Here is a 17776-nt window from a genome sequence, read left to right as displayed (position 1 = left end):
AGTTTGGTTAAAAAGCAGTGCTTGTTTATTTTTAATGTGAGTGGGTTTTCATTAATATTGGTAGAGAAAACTTTGTAGTCACTTTGCAGGGCCTTCTAGCTTTATGTTTTGAAGCACACAATTAAAATGTAAAGCTTGTTGCTGTTGTTGAAAGTGAACCTATTAAATATTAATAAATGCACTGATAATTCTATCTCATTTCCAGTCTAATTGAAATTATATTAACTTATATATCACTTTATATATTCAAAGTACCATACAAATATTAGCTAATTAGTCAAATTGTTATTTTCTATGTAATCATCCGTGGAGGTAGCAGAAAGTAACTGTTAATAAACCTAGTCCTTTTATTTAGTTCAGTCCTCACGTTTGTGCTTGTGTTCAATACACCTGTCTTCACCTCTGTCTTTTTAACCTTTAAATACTCTGCACCTTCATCTTTTTATTTGCCTCTTGCATGCTTTCTCTGCATTCTACATTTTGTGTTATCTTCAGTAGGAATAATTATTGTGATACTTGTCCATTGTGCATTATCTAATACTATGTGGCCCTTATGCTTGTTTGAAGATCTTAGGCACTTCTTCCATAGAAATTCGAAAAAAAAAATCACCTAATCTTTCTTAACATTTGCATTTTGCTGCTTTGACTTGCGTACTTTATCCTTATATTGAACTGCTTTTTGCATAAAAAAATACTTCTTCTCAGTTCCATAAAGTACTATCTGCTAATAAACGTATTTATGGTGAACTTCAGAAGCAGCAAAGCTTCATTTAGAAGAAATTGGAACGAAAGACTGGAATGGGTTTAAATAGCTTGTTTTTGAGGTAGATTTTTTTTTCTCACAACATCATAGTGTTTTGGGAAGGAAGACAAGACTTGTTATGAAGGAGCTTCATTTGCCAGTTGTAGATGCTGCAGGAACTTTCATAAATGGGGTCCTTTGCTTATATCCTGTGGACCCTGTTACAGCTCTTTCAATGACTGAGGTGGTAATTTTCTGGAAAAATTAAAGATTTATGTGTAGAGATAATGTCCTGAATGTACTGCCTGCAGCTTTTCTTTCTTTCTTTTTTTTTTTCTTTTAAATTTCTGTAATATGTGGCTGGCATAAACCTCGTGTCCAAGCTCCCAGTACTGTCTCAAGCTGGACAGATGCCTGTGAGAGCAGGCAAAGAGAGGAGCCTGGAGTACATGAGTCTGGAGTCAGGATGAGAAGGGAAGGTAACAGGGACATGGGTGGCTGTGAGGTTGTTGTTATTCAAACACCAGAGCCCTATCAAGGCCAGGACTGAAGGGAAAGGTGTGTAGAAGTCAGTGTTGGGCTGTGATCCAAGTACAGCCATGCTAAAATTCTGTGCAGGGTGTCCAGTGAATCAGTGAGAGCTGGCCACCTGAGGTGTTTGAGCATGAGGATGCTCACAACGTCAGAGTCATGTAAGGGCTCTTGCCTGAAGTGTGATGTGGAGAGAAGCATTCAGGATGGCAGGAAATTTATTTCATGTGAAGGACCTTGTGGTGGTGTCTGCTCTCATCTCAGCTCAGCAGCCAAGCAGCTCCTTCGCTGGCTGCTGCTGCCATAAGCTAAATTGAGAAATATCTCATGTCTCCAGTTAAATCAATTCAAGTGGCTTACACATGATTTCTAGAAACCTTTCTAGTATGGTGAGTAAAATGCAACTTGATCCACATGGGCTGATACTGCGTACCTTTGTAAGTTGGATTGTCTGGTTTAATTAAAAAAAAAGGTTTTATTTCTAAAGAATCCAATTTCACAGGCAATGTTCCTGTTTATAAATCCAGCTTCTATGCAGTTTGCAATTTAATACATTAATTAGATTCCTAATGTATTTTAGTACAGCATACTTAAAAATATAATTTCAAAATTTCTTGGTGACTCTTACTTTTGAAACAACCAGTAACTTATTGGCACTAACTCAGGCTTAGATCTTGTAAATAGTTTTTCTGGGTTTGACTTTGCTCATCTGAGTGGCAGTTGAGAAAATAAACAGCTCTATTTTTCTTCTCCAGGAGATCATAGAGTGTTTTTGACAGACCACAGCAGAGGAACCATGCTAATGAAGCAGAATTTTAAGGAATGCTAACAAACACATTTTGTTTCATTAGCATGGTGTGAGCATTTGAATCAGGGGGGAAAAAAGAAGAAAAATTTTCAGGTGGTTTGGACTGACAGAATTCTGGGATGTCCAGGGATGTGCTGGTGGGATTATCCATGGGTGGAGAGTGGACCACAGCTGTTAATGCAAGTTAACTCCTTGTGTAAGCATTTGTAGAATCAGGGCTTTAAAATTTATGCTAATGATTTTGCGACAGCTCTAAATCTCTGTGTTGGTGTGAGTAAGTAACAGGAACTAATTCTAAAGGGTGCTTTATTTAGTACAATCTTTAGAGTTACCTGTTCCTAATACTTAGAGAAACATCAGAGAGTTGCCAGCAAATGAGCCCCATAAATTATCAGTCACCTGTTAATTGGAAGTAAATGACTTTGTGTGTATGCTCTTAGTCCATTGCAAAAAGAGGTGATGTGTATTAATGTTGGAAGTTGTGTAAATGTGAGAATATTTCCCTTTAACAGTTGCATTTGGCTGGGAACAGAGAGACTAATTCAGCACAGCTCGGGTGATAAGTTGTAAGTTGTAAAACCACAGCAACTGGATTACCTCTGATTTTGTCCTTACCTTTAGTAATGAGATACTCATTCATACAGGCTTAAAATTACCTTTTATATTACTGCAACTACATGTAAAATTATATATATGTACAGTACTTACATATCAGATTACTCTTCTATTTATTTACTTACTGGTGGCTACTGGAAAACTTTTTGTTATGTCATGAAGGAAACATTTAATAACTATTTCAGATATATGTTCTATATTAAGTATCACTTTTAGGGCATGTGTTTACATACTTCCATAAATAGTTCATGTGTCAACATTGTATGGCTTGGAAAAAACTAAGGAGAGAAGGATGATGCAATAGACTGTTAGATTTTTAGTATAGGAACAGTGATGGTTGGAACACCAGTGTGAATTCTGAGCTTCTCTGCTGTGGGTGCACAGGTTTGGAGTGGCAGGAAGCACTGATGAGGATTAAATTAAAACAGTGGGGATGTTATGCAATATTCTGGTTCTTCCCTAAGACACAAAAGTAAATCCTTTACGTTTCCAGAGTTTGGAATTGTCTGAGGAGTCAAATGAGCTGATCTATTGCTTGAATATTTGTATTTGATGCGACAGTTAAGATAATGTAGATATCATGTAAGTTATTACTTATGGTTTTAATTATATTGTTAATTTGGGAAAACTCAGGGGAGTTCAATTACTAGCACCAGTTTATCTTGCATTAAAGGTTCTTTTTCATATATTTCTGCTAACAGTGTGGCACATTCAGGTAATTATTTTTCTAATCCATTGATAAAACACTTTAAGTACTTTAAAAAGACCTCTCACAACAGGTAACTTAAAGGCTGATGGCTCAGGCTAAACCTCACATTCCCTCTTTAAAAAAACAACTGTCTCTGAAGTTGTAATTTGTTTGCCCTTCTGTATGGAGATACCTCAGCTCATGCTGCCTGCTTTCTAGAGCTCGATGCTGATTGTGTTTAGGTAGAAGGACTCTGCTTAGAAATCCCTCTTGGGCTTTGAACCTGGGCTTCTGAAGCTTTTGTGAGCTGGACTCCAGAAGTCCTTATTCTTTTGTTTGCTTTGTTGCAGCCACTGCTGCAGAATCTCAATTAAACATTAAAACCGAGCCCTTAGCTGCGCACACAAATCTGGTTTTTCCATCACTGTCGACTGAATTCAGGAGCCTCCTCTGGAGGGTATCCCTGGAACAAAACTTAGTAAAAAGGACATTGCATGTAACTTCAAAAGGATTGACCCATTTTCCCTTTTTGGGAGTTAAATTAAGTGTGAAAAGAATCGGTTTACTGGTTTGTGCACAAAAGTGCTTTATCAGAAGCAGAGGTGTGGTTTTGTCTCTAAATGGATGAAACAACAACTGTGGAAATTTTGCTTTGTAAAAAGGGGTTGGTGTTAGAGGCAGATGACACCAAGCTGTGGAAAAACTTTTCTCCCAAAGGAATTTTCTTGAAAGAGTTTGCTGTGAGAAACTGTAAGAGGATGGTTTATACTGGAGGTTGAATCTTAGCCTGAGCTTTAGTGGTTGCCTCTGCTTTGCTATAAATAGAAAATCCTTGTCTGCCAAATTTCAATTTTTAGAGCCTTTTTGAATTTGTGCCAAAGAAATAATATTTTAATTTGTATATCTGTTTATTTTCCCTCTGTCTGTGCATAACTTAAAGTGGCAACTCTTATTAGATTTTTTAGGTTAACAAAAGTGAAAAATGAACTTGAATAGCATTTTTATGTGGGACTTAAAAATAGCCTGTAGCTATTTTTTTTTCATGAAGCCACTCCCTTGCCCCTGAAATTATTGTGTTTATAATTAAGGTTGTGTCAGTTTTTCTTAACTGCCAAACTAATGTTGCTTTGTTTCATGTGGTGCAGACTGCTGCAGCATCAGTTTGTTGCCGTGGTGGCATGTGTCCAAACAGTGGATAAAATTAAAGAAGTGTTTAAAAATATGTAGACAGGATATCAGCCAATGTAAAATGTTGAGGCAGGCGAGTGGTTGGCAAACGCAGGTATTTATTTATATCAAGTTAAAGGAGGGGGGGAAAAAAAAAAGCTTGCTCTCCCATGCAGATGATACTCTAGCTGGGATCCTGACCATCAGGGATGGTTCTCCATTTTGGGAGAAGGGTTAGAGCCTTGAGGGCTTGAGAGAAGTGAAAAAATCATGTGCTGCTCTAAATTTGCATCACCACCAGCCTGTGCTTAAAGTGTGATGCTGGCAGCCCTCCCCTCCCTGCCCCGCTTGGCTTGGATCAGGACTGAGAAAAGGAGGGCACAGGCACAGGAGTGGGTGCTGGTGGCCTGATCAGATGATGGACCCATGCTTTGCTGTGGGTTTGAGCTTCTTGGCAGTAAACACGATGTAGCTGTGCCTTGTCCCAGTGCAGATACACTGGAGGTGTTGGGAGAGACCCATCCTGCCGTTCTGGCTTGGGCTGGGAGCTGGTGCTCGGGCTGGAGCTTGTGCCGGCTCCGGCACGTTGGCTCACCCCAGGGCTGATGTCTGAGGGGTACAGGATGTGTGACACTGTGGGCAGGAGAGGGACAGACAGAGCCTCAGGTGTCTGTAGGTGTTTGCTGACACACAGGCATGGTCATCTTTGTCCCCAGCCTGGCTTCATGGGTTTTGCTCCTGGTGTTCTCCTGTCTGCTCGGCACACACAGAGGTGGTGCTGCTTTGGTGGGGCTCTGGCAGCTCATCTCAGACTCAGAGCAAGTGTTGGATAAACAAACTGTGTGTCTTTGCCAAAGTGCATCTTGGCTTTTAACACTGGGAGGAGAGTAATATTTTAGAAAGGTGAGGCTGACTGGGAGGAAGAGTCTTGCTGAAGTGGGGCTGCCTGTGAGTATGTGATTCATTCATGGAGAGATGGATGGCTGTTCTTTAATGATTGTGACTGGGAAGAGCCATGCTCCTCAAATGATACGTGAGTTTGGCATTAAGTGAATCCTGAATTAAAATAATAATAATAATAATAATAATAATAATAATAATAATAATAATAATAATAATAATAATAATAATAGTAATAATAATAATAGTGCCCTAGCCAAGTTTTCCCTCTAACCTGATAGATGTGGCTCCCTCTTAGAAGGTGGGTAATGCATGCTGGAAGCCTGTTAACGCCAAGAAAGATTTCTAGTCTTTTAATTAAAAGCTGGGTGCTGCTGCTGCCAACAGCATCCTCCTCTCCTTTCCAATTTGATCTGAAAGAGAGGAGGAGGGAGCTGGTCCCTGGTACTCTGAGGGAAAGGTTTGGGCTGTCAGTCACTCTTAAGTACATGGCTAATTTGGGGCTTTGTGGAGATGCTTGAATTCCAAAAGCAAGTCTAGTTTTTGGAGGCTTTCTTCTCCTCAGCAGCACTAATTCTGGCTGGCACAGCCATGCATGGGCTTAGTGTGCTGCTTGCTGTTGGAGTCACACAGAGGTGCCTGGCTCTCTCTGTGCATTTCATGGCATGAGCTGCTGCCTCTGGCCCCTGCTCCAGGAGTGGGATGTCTCCAGGCAAAGTGTCCTGCAGTTGCTGCCTGCCTGCACCCCTCCGTATGGGCTGTCTTGTCTTGCTGCTCAGTTTATAAAGGAACAAACACAGAGACTGATGAGGATATAGCAGGATAATGTGGCCTTGTGCTCTTGGCTTTGACCCTGGTTGTGGCTAGAAACTAATTTCTGTCCTAGAGAAAATTCCTTCTTCGGAAGGAGTTTTGTTGCAACCAGAGGTAGAGGAGAGAAGTGAGGAGAAAACCACAACTGTTTTTAGGGAGAGAGAAATGCAGAAAGGTCCTGTGCTGAGAGCACTGAATCACCATTTTTAGTTCTCTAGCTTTGCAGATGGAAGCTGTTGTCAGCTTTGCTTCCTCTGAAAGATGGGAATATTCCAGCGAAGCAGCTGCAGACCCATCATTGCCATTTTCCCATGGAAAATGTTGATATTATTAAAAGGGCACTTTCTGTCAGAGAAGCATTCTGCCAGACGTTTCCTGACCTGTCTTTGTACTTAACCTTTTGTCTCATTTTCTCCATCTGTAAAATGGATGTGCTTATTCTCAGCCACCTGTATAAAATGCTGGTATTTGTGGATTAAGTTATGACCACGTGGTCTTATTTAAGATTGAATTCATCTGAAAGACTCATCTGCTTTCATGGCAATTCCCCATGGAGCCAATCCTATCTCTCACATATGTAGGAATTTTTAAAATGCAAACATTAAACAAATACAAAGTTTATTATTGTCAAATTATGTTCATCCATCTATTTAATTTATGTGATGTGCAAATTATCAATTTATTTTACCACTGCTTCTGTGTGTCCTAGGAAGATTATTTCTTGTCCCTCCACCAGCCTGCTGAAGAGATGTTACTTTAATGTTTGCTTTTTGTAAATTAATCACGCTGACATATCAGGAAGATTTTTGAGCAAACTCCTAAACTAGGATGACAGATGCTTTATTTGGTGAATCCGTTTTGTTGTTGCTGTTGATAACAAAAGCAACAAGAGGAGAGGAGTGAGCTGTGTTTCTTGTCTTAGTTTTGTCTATACTTAATTGACTGTAGGGGCTGCAATATTTCTGTTCAAGTCTTTGTTCATCAAGAAAAAAGTATGTTACATACTCAAGTAAATCAAAAGCTAATTTGGGATATGAAAAGATACTTTCTTTGCAGCCGATGAAACAATTAGTAGCACTTCAGTTTTAATGCAGTCTGTGTTTGAGCCAGAGTTGCTAAGGATGACATAGCTTGGCAGTTTGCAAATTGCATTACTTTCAAAGGAGTTCTTAGAGATGTTTTGGTCATGTGTTGTATGCTTTGGTAGGTTGACAGAGTTTCAAGATACACCAACCAGTCAGCTAACCATAGATGAGTTTATGAAGATTGACTTGGAAGAAGAATGTGATCCTCCTTCATTTACAGCTGGTCAAAAAAAATTGAAGATACAGCAGGTAAATTCTGAATTGGATGCTATTTGTGGTTCTTTCTTCTCTCCTCCTTCTGTGCATTCCCTTTTGAATTTAGTTAATGCTAAATCCTAACTGACCAGCCCTTGGTAAGATTTAGTCCATTTATTTTGAGGTTCTTGAGAGAGGTATGAGCATTAGTGCATATGGTACCCATTAACAAAAGATATTTTTTGGTTTATTGGCAAAGGAATAGTTTCCCAGTTAAAATTGTCACGGGATCAGAAACTGTGCACTGTTTTTAAGGTGATATATGTGGTCAGGAGAAGTGCCATTACAGAGAACTTTTTAAAAATAGAAATGAAAACAGTAACTCATTTACTTCAGTGAGACTGCTGGTGGTATTGTGTGGTACAACACCTGCTTCCATAGAGATTAGTTCTCATGTGGCTTAATTTCTTTAAATCATGAACTAAAGCTGGGAGCAGAGGAGAAGGTTTTACTTCTGCCATAGTCAGTTCTTACACTGTTGGTTTGTTAGTATTTTTGCTTGTTCTAACTGTGCTATCATTTAAAGGTCTGTAGGGTTGTTAGTGATGTTCTCCAGAACCAGCCAGGTGCTGTAGGTCAGAGCTTCACTCTGCCATCCCCAGTGTGCTCTGTCTGATGTGAGCACTGCAGTCTCAGCACTGTCCTTGCACTTCTCACATCAGGCACAGTCACAGAGTCTGACTGCTGGAGAATGAGGCCTTTTATTTACAGCTTGCCAGAGTGGAGGCTCATTTTGAAGTATAGAGATGGGGGAGATAACATTCGAAATTGGTCAGTGTTTTGAGACCTGTCTGTCATGCCTATCTGACACTACAAAGTAATTTCAGCAATTTCACCTGTTTATGCTTTTGAAATACTCTGCTATTCTCTGTCTCTATGTACAGCTCACAAACAGTTTAAAATTGTGAATATTTTTTTAGTAATTTCATGTTCATTTTGTTTATTGTCATTTCAGCTTGAAAAGGCATTATCAAAAAAGCTGGAGGATTTTGAAGGTATAAGTCGTGTTTAGTGTAACATATCACTCATTTCTTCAATATTGCATCAATGATTGCTGAGTTTTATTTTTGTTTCAACACCACAGGAGAAATATCGAGCTACCAAGATGAAATAGAGAGTGAATTAGAAAACAGTAGACCGAAAGCAAAAGGCGTATTTGCAAATTTCACTAAAGATGGTAAGTCTATAAAGTCTTATGACTCCTTAAATAGTATTGAGCTCAGATCTGGCAGTCTGAAGTGTATGAACATTATGGTGATAAATGTGATCATATATATGCCTGCATAGTACAAGATGTCTTGCGTTGGGGTTCTCTCTGCCAGATAGGTGGTTATAGAGCAGTCTTCAAAACAACCACATTGTTCATTGCAGGGATAGTTCAGTAATGATTTCAGTTGTTTTTCTTTCCTGGTGCAGTATAAGCTTGGCGCTGGCACCTGAGAATATTTCTTTTTATCACTGAAAGTGCAGTGGACCAGTATCTAGACCCTTCTGTCGCCAAATTCCCCAGTTGACTTCCCATATGGAAGGGCTTTGTGCAGGTTGAACTGGCTATTTTTAATTTGTAATTATACCAGGAAATAGCTGACTTCTCTCACAAAGCCCTTTTACCTAATATGATAAGATGATGCTTCTATTTTAAATGATGACTGTAGTCATGAAAATACATTTTAATAGTCAAGGTACTGAATTCGAAGAGCATCTGGAAACTCCATGTATTCATACACTGAACTAAAATATTGTGTATTTCTTTTACAGATTTCCTCTAAAGATTTTTATTCTTTAAGTGAGCGCCTCTCTATTTATTTAGTTTCTGTAACAGATGGTATGCAATGATCTGTTGGGTTTTTTCCCTTTACAGATTCTATAGATGATAATGCCTCTAGCATACTTGGAGAGGAGGAGGCAGAAGATGAGGAACTAGAAGCAGCTGCTAATCACTTAAACAAGGACTTTTATGATGAACTTAATGAGAAGGATAGAGTTCAAAGAAATGAAGATGGGGAATGCAGAAATGGAAATGAAACTCTTCTAAGACCCCCTGCACTGGAATCCTTGCTTGGCCCACTGCCCACTGCCGCTAGTCTTGGCATAACAGAGTCCATCAAAGAGTGCATATCCACCAAGGACCAAGAGCCTGGTGAGTAGGAGTTCAGCTCAGAGCAGAAACTGGACCCAGGCAGCCAGCTGTGGGTTTGTTGTGTCATTTCCATGTATCTCGTTGGTGACTGTGGTAGCTATTCCATGAATCACTGAGCTGCAAGGCTGAGTGAGACCAGTGGTGTTGATGTGGTTGTTGTCATCTGCTCTTCTGGAAGCTGCAGGAAAATCTGGGGTGCCTAATTATTTTCTGGAGCCTGAGATTTTTTATCTCTTTGTTAAGTTGATAGTTGATTTGCAGTCATATGATCACTGATAGGCATATTTCAAGCCATGCACTCTCACTCAATTAGGAAATTGGAGGAAGCAGATTCCTGTAAATATGACTGGAAATTAAAACCCAAGTATGAGAATCTTAGATCAAGGCAGACTTTCTCAGGAGACATTTTACTGGAGTCAAACAAGATGCAATCTGTCTCTGAGAATCTCTGCAAATGGCAAACATTTAAAATGTTTGCAAGAGGAAATAAGTGATGTTATGCTTTTTTCTTTGATATGAACTTCAGTGTGTGTTGTGCTGGTTTTGCTCCATTTTACTTAAAACCCACAGATCTATTTGCATCATACAGCTCTGTATAGCACAGTGGGAGCAGGACTGATCAACTAAAGAAGCCAATTTTGCCAGAGCCAGTATTGCAGTCAGTCATCCAGACAGGTTTATTTGCTTTTTCATACATGTGCTTGAACCTTATGGAGATGGCATTTTTTTAAATTCCTTTTGCATCTTAATGACTCTGAAAACAACATATCTAAGGGCCACTTCATTCTTTATCACAGCTAATTTTTCCATCATAAGACACACCCATCTGAATCTGTTTTGTCAGCTTACTCGGAGGTCTGTGCAGCAGAACATTTTGTTATCCAGACTGTGATGCTGATTTCTGTTCAACAGTAGATGAACTGAATGCATTCAGATTCTTACTACATAAGTGTTCAGTCTCCAGAAACATAGCAGGATGATTGCACGTTTTTATTTTGTACAAACAAATTCATACAGAAACAGTTGAGTGGTTTTGGTTTTGTTTTAATTACGATTAAGAAAATGGATGGCTCATGGCTTGTCTTTCTCCTGGAAATCAGCAGTTCATGTCACAGAGAGGTCAGTCATGGCTAGAAGCTGTTGTTGTCTGGTTGGCCAGTGACCTGTAAAAAGGAGTTCCCAGTGATGGACATTTCTCAGCTGGCATTGCTATTGACCATTTTAATGGGCAGGCTGAGGACTGAGTGTAAAATGAAGCCAAGCTGGTGTAGCCAGGGAGGTTCCTCTGAGTTGGGCTTCAGGCAGGTGGGCAGGAGAGTGCAGGGCTGCTCATGCCATGGCTTGTCTGCCTTTGCTGTTTGTTTTCTTGCAAAAGTGGAGGATGTGCCAAATGAACTGAATTTCGAAACCAAGCAGGTTTCAGTATGTTCACTCTCTTCTGCATCTGAGAAATCATTGCAGGTGTTTGAACAAGTACTTATTTTCTTAACATGTTATGAAGCATATATGCAAAATTACTGTTTTGGTTTTATTTTGATTATAGATCCTGCCCCAATCTTTGTTGGATTTTGAGGTTTTCTTTGGGTGGTGCAGAGGGTGTTTGAGGGGGTTTTGGGTAGATTTCTTTGTTTTGTTTCGTTTTGTTTTTGTGACTCTGCTTATTTATTTTAACAATTTAGAATTTTTATGTTCAGTCCGATTCACTTTGGTTATGCCTGTACTGCAGGGTAGTCCACCTGGGTGCAGTTCCCAGCCTCCAGGCCCTTGCCATGTGGTGCCTGTGTGGTGTGGGTGCATCCAAGTGATGTGTGCATCATCCCCCTGAGGAGCTGGTTTCCTTTGGGAAGTCATCTGTGCTCAGGAGCAGTAATGGAACCTTGATGTGTTTGGGGTGAGTGGGAACCAGGTCTAGCAGACAGGTTGGGAAGTATACCTGGCTGGCATGTTATTATGCAGAATAAAGAAAACCTCTTGTTAAGATGCCTTATGTTGGTTACCTTTGTGTCATAGCTCTGAACCTGATGAAAACCAGTGCAGATGATTCTGGCACCTCAGGCAATGTTGTTGAGTTCTGCCTCATAGCTCTGGGAAGTCTGGGAAGGTAGCATTTTCTTCTGTCAGACCAACTGGTACAGCTGTAAAACTTAGACGTTTTCCAGGTTTGTGGGCCCTTATTCAGGCCTGAAAAAGAAAAGACAGTTTTCAAAACTAAATACAGGATGAGAGCAGTTGCTCAGAGTTTAATTTGAGACAGCAGAGTTACAGATTGTCTTGAAACAGAAGTAGTTGGTAAGTGTGGAGGGAAGAGGAAAAGCTCACAAAATTTCCTGCATTTATCCTGTGTATTTGAATTTGGTTTAGTGCAATTGATATTGTGAATCTCAGCTGGCCATGGCTTTGCTGTGGTAGTTCACATTCCAAGATCTAAGTCCACTGGAGGAGGGAGAGTGCTGTCCTAACACTGAACCCTGAAGGTGATGTTTTGATCCTTCTCCACAGCTGTGTAAGTCATAAATCAGGAACCTTTCCATTCCTCAGCCCTCTCCAGCCCTGAGTCATCTCTCACTGCGTGGGTCAAGCTGGGCTGGAGACCTTATGGAGATGACTTTGTGTCTCCTGCCACTGTGTCCAGCCAGCCCAGCAGTTGGGAGCAGCATGCCATGGTGAGGATTCCCAGCAAACTCTTGTGGTGATGTGCTGCAGACAGGGCAGTTGGCTCCTAAATAGAAGCTCAGCAAACAGGTGCAGTATGTGCAATGTTTGGCCTCCTTAAGTGCAGGGTATCTCTCCTCCTCTCTGTAATGATCTCTCTTCCTCAAAAAACCTCTGCTGCAGGTACCTTCTACAACATCTTTTCATTTGGCTTTGGCATGTGGTAATTCAGTTTATAATTGCCTACATCAGCTGCTTTGGGAAATCTTCCACCTTTGTGCTACAGTGGCAGCAGCAGCAGCAGGTTTCTCAGAAACTGCTTACGCAGATAAGACTTAGGTGCAGAGCTGAAATATTAGGGAAAAATAAGTGTATTTTTGCTCCACTTACAATCGGTATTTGAGCAGGGCGAGCTTGTCTGTATGAATGTTTTATGAAAAGCACAGTATTTTAACAAATTTGCATTACAAAGACAACATGTAAGGTAGCAGGTTAATGAGTCTGAGGCAGTAAAGTGCTTAGAATAAACACTACATTTGACTGTTTTTTTCCTACACAGTGTATTAATTTGCAGAGACTTTAAGCTGAAAACTTTTTGAGTCTTTTCAAACTACTTCTCTCTTATTCTTCATGATAAAAGTGCTTTATAGTGAGATCTCAGTTTCAGAGATGGAGACCAGGTACATAAGTCTGCCATTTTCCTGGCCATGCAGCATCCCAGCATCCTCTCCACACTCTACATACTCTTTCTGATTCTCAGTTCCTCAAAAAAAAGGTGCACCATTTCTTTTAGGGGACTATCACAGTCAAATATCATGGAGTTTTGATCTCGAGAAATAACATCCTTTGGTGTGAAATTTTTCTGTGCAATTTATTTTTATGTCTCTTTTATACCATTTCAAATATTTTAACATCTTTCTTGGTGTTGCTGACATTTTGCTGTTTGCTGGCTCTCACCTTGTCCTTCCTACCTTGGGCTGTACACTGGCAGTTCGTCTCTTGCCACATGAAGAAAATATAGGGAAGATCTGATAATAGCAGAGATAAAGGTAAAATACAGGGTGTAAACTACCAAATGACTTTATATAACTTCCCCTTCATAATCTAGGTAAGGTTTGAGACCTGATTTAGGTTTTGTTTTGAGTCAAAATTCACATGCAGTCATTCAGGGCAGTAATTTCAAGTAATGTGTGTGTGGTGGGTGGTAACGTGCTCCTGCACGTCCCCATGAAAGCCAGCGGCTTTAGCAGTGAGCAATTGCTGTGCAAGTACCTTCTTGTGCCTGGTTAGGCACCCAGCGAGCTGCACTCGCTGCTAATTTCACAGAGAATACATGGGAAAGCTTCACAATTAGCAGTTTGCTCATTTATTGCTCCTCGTATTTACACCTCCATTATACACTGCAAGCATAATCTGACAGGGGCTGAGGTTGAAAGATATTGCCATTGATTTCTGTGGGCGTTAAAGACCCCGTGCAGGCAGTGCTCATTGATCGTGGTCCTTGTCCCTGTCTACCAACACTCTTCAGCTTCTTATTCAAGGAGAACTGGCTAAAGGTGATCTGATAGGAGGTGGGAACAGGCTCATCCTCCTGGGTCTTACTCTTGTCTTCTGCATTTCATCCCCTGCAGCTGCCAGCTCCCACCTCATACTTCATCCTGGCCTCGGAGCTTCATCAGTCCTTCCGTGAGCAGATTCAGCTCCCTCACCCAGCAAGGAAAAATACATGTGTGTTCTATCCTCCTCCTTTTTTTGACAGCAGCAGATGACCAGTGCCAGCAGCACTGCGGGCAGGGGACATGGCAGAAATGTGACTTTTCTGGCAGGGTCTGAGCTGCCATGGAAGGATGCTTGAGGGTCTGCAGGAATGTGCCAAGGAGAGTTGTTGATCCCACCTGGGATCCCAGCATAGATTGCAGGAAGGTGAGCAGCAGCTCACTGCTGGTGCTGGTGTTGCTCCATCAATAGTTGGGTGTTGGGTCCCTCTTTGTACTGATTTCTTCTTCCAGCATTCTTTCTTCCTCGGATTTTGTCTGAACACATCAGTGTCAACTGCTTGGAAATATGTAAATGTATATGTTGCATACAAAAAGATCTGTGTTTGTTCAGTTTTGAGAACAGATGTGTTAGGGGAGGCTTGTCACCATATTCCAGTATTTAAAGGGTGGCTACAGAGAGGATGGAGATTCATTTATTGAAGGAGTCAGATGAAAAAGACAAGGGGTAATGGGTGAGATTTTGATTGGACAGAAGAGAAAATTTTTTCACAGTGAGATCATCCTTTGGATTAATCTCCCCTGGGAAGTGATGGATACTCCAAAATAGGACACTGATAAGATTTGCCTGGACAGAGTGCTGGGCCATCTTGTGTAGCCTATGAAAGGTTGGACCAGATGATTCTTAATGTCTCTTCCAACTTGTTATTCTTTGATTCTATGATATAATCAGTAGAGAGAACATTAGGAAGCCCTGTTAAAAATAATTGCTCCATACATGAGAAATAAAGCTGCTGAGTTTAGTGTGTTACATATTGAAGGGACATTTGGTCATCAGTGCAAGTGTGTGTGTCTCCCTCCTGATCACTATTCTGGCCTCTGGCTTCAGCACTCCTATTGTTTTGGTGGTTTTATGCCCCACCTGTGAAAATGAGCCCTGTGTGTGACCTGCTTGGTGCCACCTTCCTTGTGCAAAGCCTTCCAAGCACTTCGAGAGTTTGATCTTTGTCTCCACGTGCCATTTGCTCACTGGCAAATATTTTCTGTGGCAGGACCAGCTCTTTCCCAGTTCTGAGATCTAAACAATAAAAGCCTTGGTACAAGCTGATCTTTTCTCCTCTGGCCTCTGTGTGCCTGTGCTTGGCAGTCTTGATAGGCTGTGTGGCTGATTGAGCCTTCATTACGGCGTTAATGAGATGTGAAGAGCTTGCTGCAGCCAGCACGGTAATACAAGACCACCAGCTGCTTTGAGTGCAGTTTTTTGGTACCTGGAGTCTTGGGTGTGAATTACAGATGACAGGATTTTCTTACTTGGCTATGTATGTCACTCACACACAAGTACTGCGTGTGCACTCCAAATTCTCTGTGCGTGTTTTTTCATGCAGGATCTTTGCATTTCATTAAGGGATAGGAATGCCACAAATTCATTCCATATTCATGCCTTGAGTAACTAGAAAGGTTAAGGGATGAAAACTAATCATAGAGTTTGGCTGAAGGATTTTTAAACACATTTAGAGAGGGGTTTTGGAGAGAAACCTGCACTTTGTTAGAGCCATCAAGGGGATAAATTTGAGTGAAAGCATAAGCTAAATCATGTGAATATATTTTTATAGCATTTGTGACTGTTTTAGGAATTTTCCAAAGGATTGGGTTGTCAATATAGACACTCCCTATAGGAAAATTGGTCTAATTTTTGTCAGAAGTCTTGGTAGAAAAGAAGTGCTCCAGAGTAATGGGTGCTGGGGTCAGGAAAAGATGCTGGAAATTTGGGTTCAGGTTCCTGAGCCAAGTGAAGAAGACCCATCTGTTAAACCTTACCTGGCTACATTGCCAGTGAATGAAGGCCTTTAGCACCTGGCTGACCAGCCTGGCTGTCCTCTTCTCCCCCTCCTACCCCAACTGTTTCAGAGGAGAAGGTCTCTTTATGTTTTCTTTCTTTCTTTCTTTCTTTCTTTCTTTCTTTCTTTCTTTCTTTCTTTCTTTCTTTCTTTCTTTCTTTCTTTCTTTCTTTCTTTCTTTCTTTCTTTCTTTCTTTCTTTCTTTCTTTCTTTCTTTCTTTCTTTCTTTCTTTCTTTCTTTCTTTCTTTCTCTCTCTTCTCTCTTTCTCTCTTTCTCTCTTTCTCTCTTTCTCTCTTTCTCTCTTTCTCTCTTTCTCTCTTTCTCTCTTTCTCTCTTTCTCTCTTTCTCTCTTTCTCTCTTTCTCTCTTTCTCTCTTTCTCTCTTTCTCTCTCTTTCTCTCTTTCTCTCTTTCTCTCTTTCTTTCTCTTTCTTTCTCTTTCTCTCTTTTCTCTGTTTCTCTCCCTTCCTCTCCTTCCTCCTTCCTTCCTTCCTTCCTTCCTTCCTTCCTTCCTTCCTTCCTTCCTTCCTTCCTTCCTTCCTTCCTTCCTTCCTTCCTTCCTTCCTTCCTTCCTTCCTTCCTTCCTTCCTTCCTTCCTTCCTTCCTTCCTTCCTTCCTTCCTTCCTTCCTTCCTTCCTTCCTTCCTTCCTTCCTTCCTTCCTTCCTTCCTTCCTTCCTTCCTTCCTTCCTTCCTTCCTTCCTTCCTTCCTTCCATTTTTGTTTTTTGTAGTTTTAGTTTGTTTGTTTAATAAAATTCTGATCTGGAATGGGGAATGTTAAAATCCTGAAAGCTTTTCCAGACTTCGATTTTTATTTCTTTTTTTTGCCTGCTGTGTTGTGACTGCAGTGGGCAATGTGTCTTTTCTGTCTTGAATTTCTCCAATAAAAGCATGGTGGAAAATGAACTTTATTTTCAGTTTGGGTAGCGTAAAAGCCTTAGATTGCTCTTTAATGGGTCTAACCACCATTTAAGGCCTCATCCTCACTTGCTTGAGGAAAAAAAAAGGGCAAAAAGCTGCTTTTTCCTCTGGCTGCTTCAGCTGGCTGCTGGCCACGGGCTCTTTGGAGAAGGAGGTGGCAGCAGGGCTGTGTCTCTGGCTTGGAGGGGTTGGACGTGTGGAACAGGGGCTCTGCTGGGTCATTCCGTGTGAGATAATTGACATGTGTGTACTGGGGCAGAGATCCTGCTTTTTATTGGAGCAAGGAGAAGCAGTCAGCCCCAGCAGATTTTTTTATCCATTTTTTCCCATTGAGTTGATGAGAAGTCCAGGTCTGCTGTCACCTGCTCTAGTCTTAGGCTTAAGAAGCACAGAGCTGAGCAAGCAGGGAGGAGAAGCTCAGCTGGGGCTTTAGAAATGGATTTTTTCCTGTACCTAAATAACAGAATTGCATAAACAGTTGTTCCCTAAATACTAAGGGAGGGTTGTGTTTCGTGGTTGACTTACATGCCTCAGCATTTGTAGGTGCCAGTCGAATGTTTTCCTTCTCTTGGGGCTTGTTTTCAAGGTTTTCTTCTCTCTGCACTCCCAAGCATCTGAAAAGATGCTGAATCTGTGCATGGAAGATACTTTCAGGGGTGTTTATAATTTCTCCTGTCTTTCTGGGGGTCAGTTCTCAACGAATCTGTGGAAGTGTAGCCATCTAAAGAATCATTATCCTGCTCTTAAACCTTGACTGAAATAGAATCATAGAGTAACAGAATGTTTTGGGTTGGAGAGGACCTTTAAAAGTCATCTAGTCCAACCCTCCTGCAGTGAGCAGGGACATCTTCAACAAGATCAGATTGCTCAGAGTCCCATCCAACCTGACCTTGGATGTTTCCAGGCAT

At 40.9% G+C, this 17776-nt stretch overlaps 1 protein-coding gene across 1 annotated transcript in view; it reads left to right on the top strand.

Annotated features, from left to right (window-relative positions):
* Nucleotides 1-17776, top strand: part of BRF1 (BRF1 general transcription factor IIIB subunit) — a 172025-nt gene that overhangs the window by 90056 nt on the left and 64193 nt on the right. The window contains exons 8-11 of the mRNA XM_014871337.2: nt 7472-7598; nt 8560-8599; nt 8689-8781; nt 9466-9744. Coding sequence (XP_014726823.2) covers nt 7472-7598; nt 8560-8599; nt 8689-8781; nt 9466-9744 — 539 coding nt within the window. The remainder of the gene's footprint in view (nt 1-7471; nt 7599-8559; nt 8600-8688; nt 8782-9465; nt 9745-17776) is intronic.

The sequence above is a fragment of the Sturnus vulgaris genome, chromosome 6 (genome assembly GCF_052056855.1).
Source record: "Sturnus vulgaris isolate bStuVul1 chromosome 6, bStuVul1.hap1, whole genome shotgun sequence".
NCBI lineage: Eukaryota > Metazoa > Chordata > Aves > Passeriformes > Sturnidae > Sturnus > Sturnus vulgaris.
Note: the sequence above shows the minus strand (reverse complement) of the source record. Positions and strands in the feature narration are given on the sequence as shown.